Raw genomic sequence first — 7,325 nt, 5'->3', positions numbered from 1 at the left:
TTTTCTTCTTTCTTTTTTTCACTACTAGAAATCAATCAATTTCCGACTTACAACCCGTCAAACTCTAACCGAATTTTCGATGAAACGTCTGTCGGAAACACCTCATGCGAGTGCTTTTTCGACGATTTTCTGATAGAATTCTCGATTAAAAGTCCATCGGAAATAGCTCAATCGAGTGTGCTTTTCAATCGGAACGCCGTCGGAAACATCTCATGAATCGAGTGTGTTTTTCTATCGAAACACCATCGGAAAGTGCTTTTCCGGAGGTTTTTCCGACCAAATTCCTGACGAAAAATTCGTCGGAATATAATTAATACAAAAAAAGGTTGAATTACATGAGAATTTTTCTGGGGATTAGTATGAAAATTTGCAGGAAAATAAGTTTCTTGCTGATTTTCATACTAATCCCTAAGAAAATCCCCATGTAATTCACATTTTTCCTGTAGTAAACATCTCACTCTAGTGCTTTTCCGATCGAAACACCGTCAGAAACATCTCGAGTGCTTTTCCGACGATTTTCGACCGAATTCCCATCGATAAAAACATCTCAGACGGGTGCTTTTTTGATAGTTTTCGATCGGAACGCGATCAAAAATAATTGATTGATTTCTAGTAGTGTATTTTTTTTTTAGTTATAACCAAATAGCTTTGGCATCAATGAGCATTTGTTTGAGTGAACCATCAACTTGTAAGGATATAATATCCTTAGATGATCCAACATATTTTCCACCAATAAAAACAGCAGGAACACATGGATTACAACCTAAACTTCTCAATGCCCACTCCATTTCTTTCCCTTTTGGATCTTCATCAAGTTCATGAATTGCTGGACTTGCTCCAATATCATAAAATAGTGCTTTAATACTATGACACATAAAACATGAACTCTTTGTGAATATTACTGCTGCCTTCTTTGATGCCAAGTCACCTATTCTATCCATAGCTAGCTCTATATCGATCGATACAAATAATTAATGGATACGTATGACCAAAATTATATAGATATATACGAACGAAAAATCGGAGAAAATTATGAAGAATATTGATTGATGATCACTAGTGTTATAAGCTTTGTGTGGTAGATTGTGATGATATTTGAGGTTTCATATATTGGTTATTTATAGAGATTTTAGATATAGTAGATATGGATTACATTTGTTTATCCAGAAAAGGCAAAAAAATAAAAAATGATACACAAATGAAAAGGCAATGTTCCTTAAAGATATTTTTCCTTTGGATAAAGGAAAGAAAAAGTTAGAAAGAAAAAAAATGTCTATATGAAATTCGTCGCTAATTTGTAGCTAAATATTTCGTATATAACCTGAATTTTTTCATAATTTGTTGCCAAAAGCAACAAATTTTGTTGTTTAGCTATAGAACTTGTATGTCTTTATTTGAATTTTCTTAAGTAGGGTTTGTCGAAGGGGAGTCAATTGATATCTCTTCATCTAAAAGTTACACCATGCGGAAACGTCAATTTCTTTTTTATGTATATATATACACTATATGTTGAATCCCCTTAGCATATTTATGTGTATATTTTTTATATATTTTTTAAATTTCTTTAGTGAAAATACCTAGCTGAGACCGTGTGTTTGAATTCAAATCATGTAAAAGACAATTACAATGTATGTACTTCCATTTATATGTTACCAATTACAACAAATTAAAATGCACTCATATAGAGTAAAATATTTTTCTATTTTGAGTGTAAATTAAACTAAATTCTTCTAGATTTTGACCATTTAATGCTATGAAAAGTTAATATTAGACCATAACGATAATAGCAGACTCCTGTAGAATTCCTACAACTTATTAATTACTAATATATTATAGGCAAAGATATTATTCCTTGATCTTTTTTCATGAAAAATTCTTTGTTTAGTGGGAAAATTAAAGTACTTTTAATTTTGGAAATCTAGAAACTAATACAGTACGTAATATATAGATTTTTTTTCAAACTTTAATGATGTGTAAAGACGACGCTACTGGTACAAGAGATGTATAGGAATATCGAATAAAGAAAAAAAATATAATGTTCTATATATATATATATATATATATATATATATATATATATATATATATATATATATATATATATATATATATATATATATATATATATATATATATATATATATATATATATATATATATATATATATATATATATATATATATTAAAACTTAATGGTGGAAAATATTTCTAAGGACCAATGCTAGAAATTAGTCAGTTGGACTTCTATTAACTTTGTTCACTAGGGATGTGTCTCAATTTTAACCAAGTTGAGTAATTCTTCTACTCTATTATATTTCTTTTTATTATTCCTATCGAATATCAAAACAAACCATAAGAATTATGAGAACCGTATGGGACACAAAAACAAAGAATATCGTTATGCATGCAATTGAACAAGGGGAGGCAACGTATTATAGATATTCATATATCATGTAGTTGAATCGATATACTTATTATTACATTAGTAATGATTATAATAGTTAAACATAGATTATTTCTTATGCTTTGTTTGATTTGGTGTATTAAAAATAGTATGCATTGCATAAAAATATTTATTTACAAAGATGCCTTTCCCAATTATGATGGAAAAAATATTTTTAAAAAATTGAGGGGTAATAAAGTGTTAAACCATGCTAATGCATGCATTAAAATCTTTTGTATTAGTAATACCAAGAAATCAATTGTATTAGTAAAACACACCTTAATACACAATAGAGTGTATAACTAATTTAGTTATACATAGCATGAAAAAGTGTACCAAACAAGGTATTACTAATACACATGCATTATTTTTACTAATACACTATACCAAACGACCCCTTAGTTCTAAAGAAAATAAGAGAGATTTATATAGATCAGAAACAAGGGAATGACCGAATGATTGGAAAAACTAAGAGTATTTTGTGGTGATAGAGATGCATCTTAATTTGTTTCATCTCTTTCTCTACAAAGAAAGGTGCAAAAAGCATCCCGCGTTTACACAGGGCCGCAACCCAATTGGTCCAAATATTGACACATTCCTATTTTTGGATAAGTTGCAACTTCATACCATTGATAAAATGAGACAATGAAGAGATACTTCAATTTAAAGAAGATAACATTAAGCTATTTATTGATGATAAATATACAGAAATTACCAGGAAAGCATTAAATAAGGCTTGATGTTTACATTAACTTCACTGGCCAACTTCCCCGACTCGACAGTTGCATATTCGGGATTGAAGAAGTACCAGATGCTGCACTATGAGAAGGGATCCTGTAACAAAATCCGGGTTGTTACTCTGGCGATGAAATAGGAGCCAAAGTAAGGGAAGATCCCGACATGTAAGGAGCATTCGGTATATCAGGAAGAGAAGAAGCTGATGGACTATATCGTACTGTTCCCATAGGATGATCGAATTTACATGTGCCACCGAATTTGCAGAATCCTCTTTGCATGTAAAAGGAACAAGGCTGCACCCCCTGCTTTCAGAATGAAATTTAGTCGAGTATCCAAACAGATAACGAGTTACACACACAGCAATACTATCAGACTCAAGAAAGATCATATAACAAGATGCTCTGTCCTAGCTCAAATAAGTTATGTAAAAGTGTCCAAAAAGGTTCAGATATGTTGAAGCTCAGCTAGACAAAGGAGGAAATAAGAAATGCATAAAATGTACACCTATATGAAACCTTTGAAGCCTGCGTTCATAATCCAAAGAAAAACAACACAGTAATCCTTTTAATAGTTATACAGGCAGGCGAGTGTACTAGAAACTACACAGATAATAAAAAAGAAAATGAAAGGAAGGAGAGAAATTTACACTTCTTCCAAGAAAGAAAGAGAAAGAAGTATTCTTGTATCAGATTTAAGATGATAACAAGCATGCTTGTTTATACTGGAACAAGCAAAGGAGACTGACATCTCTAGTGTAGAAGATATGCTGCCATCATTTTGGCATTTGAAAAATTAGACAATTGCGAAATTTCAACTGTTTGTAATCTGTGGGGACAGGCATTAGCGCTAGATATCGTGACATTTTCAAATTGTAACATTTTATGTTTTCATTTCTTGGGACTGATAATAGCAGCAGCCTAATAAGTCATAGGGACCAGCTATAATTTCAAATGCAAGAGCGACTGGTGCAGAACAGATAAGAGAAGTCAGACTGCCCATTTGCAGTTTCTCTACATGGCACAGAGCATGCAGTAGGCAAGTATCTCCATAGCTCCAAATAAGAACCGTGAATATAGATTCAATAAAATAATACTTCTTGAATTCGGTTACAACCAAGCAGAAGGCAGGCAGAGAACGGCACGCATACAAAATCTTCCAAATCACAATGCATCCAGCAGCATAAGAAGGCTTGACGTGATCTCAGTTTTAGGCAGGACCAGATAAACAACGATACCCATCACAGATTATCCAGATTGGATTATAAATTAGTGATGCGAAGTCAAACAAAAGGGAGAAAGAAGGATATTAGTCATACCGGACGCAAAGGAAGGCCTAAGGGACTGAAAGCACAATCTGTCTTTGATGCAATCCAGTCAGCAGGATGATGAAACTTACAGGACGATCCAAATTTACAGTCCCCAGTTTTTATGTAATATTGACATACTGGTTGGCCTGGTCTTTCTGGAAAACGATTTTCTTTCAGTGCACTGCTTGAAGGGCCAGCAGCAGAGTGTAATGGAGAGTAAGGTGCTGCAAAGGCAGCCGTAGAAGATGCTAGTTGCGGCATCCCATAAATAGATGCCATCCCAGCAGAGGGTTGAGCACCAGGAGAGAGAGCAGGACTCACTGGTCCCTGCAAAAAGCAAATTAATCACCCCATAAGATTATTATTTAAGTCATATCAGATTATTGATTGAGAGAATATCTCTATCATTACCGAGTAAGTGCTCCAGTTCTGAATGGTCACCACTCCCGGGTGAAGCAAAACTGGACCATAAGTACCAGGTACATAAGGACCAGATAAGAGTTGAGGCCTTGCTACTCTAGAGCTAGTTGATGCACTGTTATATTCTTCAGGGGGAGTAGGAAGAGAAGATGCTGTCGGATAAAATGGACGTGCAGTTGCTGGCGCTGATACCTCAGTATGGTCAGGGTGATGGAATTTACATGTTATACCAAATTTGCATTGCCCCGTTTTCAAATAATAGGAGCATTCTCTTTCCTCCTGTTGCAATTGATGAAGTTCAAGAGATCTTAGATAAACTTATCGATAGAGAACACAAATGCATACATATATGATACAAGGCAACAGATCAATTACCGGATGTAATGGGTATCCATAAACATTTAATGATATATTGCTCAACGATCCACCTAAGTTTCTTGGATGGTGGAACTTGCATGATGCACCAAATTTACAGGTCGCTGTTCTTAGATAGTACTGCAAATAGAAATTATACATTCATCACACACTAAATCAATCTGTTATCCACAGAATGAAAAGAAAAAACAGAAATGAAGGACTCACATACTTGATCAAACACAAACAATCTCAGGATGAGAAATAGAGTTACCTGGCATGTAGGCTCTCCTATTCGTTCTGGATATTCACTTCTTTCCAACAGCACCGCACCAACCTGAAATCCGAGCGACTCCCAAGTAAGGGTTAAAGGAACTCATGCTTGCAGCTTGCTATTCCAAGAAACTAATAGAATATCCACAAGATGAAAAAATCTAATAAAAAAAGCCCATTTATTATCTTTATAGTCTTTCTTCACGTGCTCAAGTTTTAATTAGATGCCTTAGCTTTTCTCAGGAACTCACTCTTACTAGGTGTCAATCCAGTGTCTACTCACTCTAAACTAGGCCTAGTTAATATGTAAAGTTAACTTCGAGTTACTAACCGTGTATAATTTTCTTTGACATCACCAATGTGACATTAACTTGACCGTGTATACAAGTTAAATCCAATTGAATAAGCTTGTGCGTTCACGATTCTCTATGAAACTATAGGCATTAAACAAGTAATGACAATAGTAAGCAGGGGCGGATCTAGCCTCTTAACCACAACCTCAAACTCTATATATGACTGTGCATTCAGTTGGTGAAGTATATTAACTCGAGCACACGCTGTACAAATCCATAAACTTGAAATCTTGAATTCGTCTATTGATAGTAAGCTTAATTAACACAAACATACAACTATTACACGAGATCAACAACTTACAGAGCTACGATCAGGAGGATGATTATACCGGCATTTAGCACCATATCCACAAGACCCTGTACGCATATAGAAAGAGCAATTCGATGTCCCGGACCTTTCCGGGTATGCTTCTCTGCTCCACAACCCCAACCTCCTCATTGATTCTACATTGTCAAAAACACACAACAACAAAAAACCATTTGAGTCATCAAAAACCCTAAAAAAAAAAAAAAAAAACCCAAAATTCAAATTCATCAAAGCACAAATACAAATGGCAAAAGTTGTTTCTTTCAATGAATGAACAAAAAAAGGAAGAAAAAAACTGTACACTATAAACCCTGTATTTTTTTAATTTCTCTGTCATTCTGGTGCAATGACCATGCCGGTAGCTCAATCCATTAACTACTGTTGGTGAAAAAATTCTCATTATATTAAAAAATTTATCAAAAAAAAACTGTTAAATTTTGTTTATATGAAAACCTACCTTCAAGACCGGTTTCTGGTCCAACAGGAACCCATTCCGACTGTTGATCGGAGTGTGACCGACCGTACAAATCCATTTTTTTACCTGAATCTGCTTATTTTCAGATAACAAAGCTGGAAGAATCAACAAAAAAAAAAAAGTACACTGATCAAAAGAAGTAGATCGTGTATATATATGTACAGAAAAAAAAATCAATTTCTGTGTAGATTGTGAGTTGTGAGTAGGAAAAAAACACAGAGTGAGAGTGTGTTTTTGGTGTTTTCTCTCTCTAGAACTAGAAAGAAATAGAGACTGTTTGTACAGTGAGTTCAGCTCTGTGAAGTGAAGCTATTTTGTTTCTTTGACAGCATTTTGCCTTTATATTTATTTTTTTTCTTCCTCCGTACCCGCCAAAGTATGGAAAATGGGGTTATGCATTAAATTATGCTCCTGAATTTGGCTTAAATTATTAATTTCGTTTTTGAATTATTGATATTTTAAAATGTATCATTATATTTAATTAATGAAATTTAGATACATTCTGATTTGTCACGTAATACATGATAATCAAATTTTTGTAAGAGCATAGAATGATAAAACGTCAAAGAAGAGTTGAAAACATTCCTATTTCATAAATGTGTTTCACTCATGTTGCATGATCGGAGATATATTTAAGTTTACTTAGTCAAGAGGT

The 7,325-nt window shown here is 33.7% G+C and overlaps 2 protein-coding genes across 3 annotated transcripts; both read right to left on the bottom strand.

Annotated features, from left to right (window-relative positions):
* Positions 1-379: 379 nt before the first annotated feature.
* Positions 380-1,070, bottom strand: LOC102593665 (glutaredoxin-C11-like). Its single transcript, XM_006366617.2, has one exon. The coding sequence runs from the start codon at positions 939-941 to the stop codon at positions 633-635; it is 309 nt and encodes a 102-aa protein (XP_006366679.1). The 5' UTR covers positions 942-1,070; the 3' UTR covers positions 380-632.
* Positions 1,071-3,055: 1,985 nt separating this feature from the next.
* On the bottom strand, positions 3,056-6,988 carry LOC102593128 (zinc finger CCCH domain-containing protein 32). Of its 2 annotated transcripts, XM_006366615.2 has the most exons (7): positions 6,653-6,988; positions 6,190-6,332; positions 5,537-5,599; positions 5,284-5,403; positions 4,900-5,187; positions 4,498-4,815; positions 3,056-3,484 (listed from the first exon to the last, which is right to left on the bottom strand). In XM_006366615.2, the coding sequence occupies exons 1-7, from the start codon at positions 6,726-6,728 to the stop codon at positions 3,299-3,301; spliced, it is 1,194 nt and encodes a 397-aa protein (XP_006366677.1). In that variant the 5' UTR covers positions 6,729-6,988; the 3' UTR covers positions 3,056-3,298. The 2 variants fall into 2 exon arrangements, with proteins under 2 accessions (XP_006366677.1, XP_006366678.1); XM_006366616.2 differs by lacking the exon at positions 6,653-6,988 and having other exon boundaries at positions 6,218-6,299.
* Positions 6,989-7,325: the final 337 nt, after the last annotated feature.

The sequence above is a fragment of the Solanum tuberosum genome, unplaced genomic scaffold, assembly GCF_000226075.1.
Source record: "Solanum tuberosum cultivar DM 1-3 516 R44 unplaced genomic scaffold, SolTub_3.0 scf00665, whole genome shotgun sequence".
Classification (NCBI taxonomy): domain Eukaryota; kingdom Viridiplantae; phylum Streptophyta; class Magnoliopsida; order Solanales; family Solanaceae; genus Solanum; species Solanum tuberosum.
The sequence above is the reverse complement of the archived record's forward strand: the minus strand, read 5'-3'. Positions and strand labels throughout refer to the sequence as shown.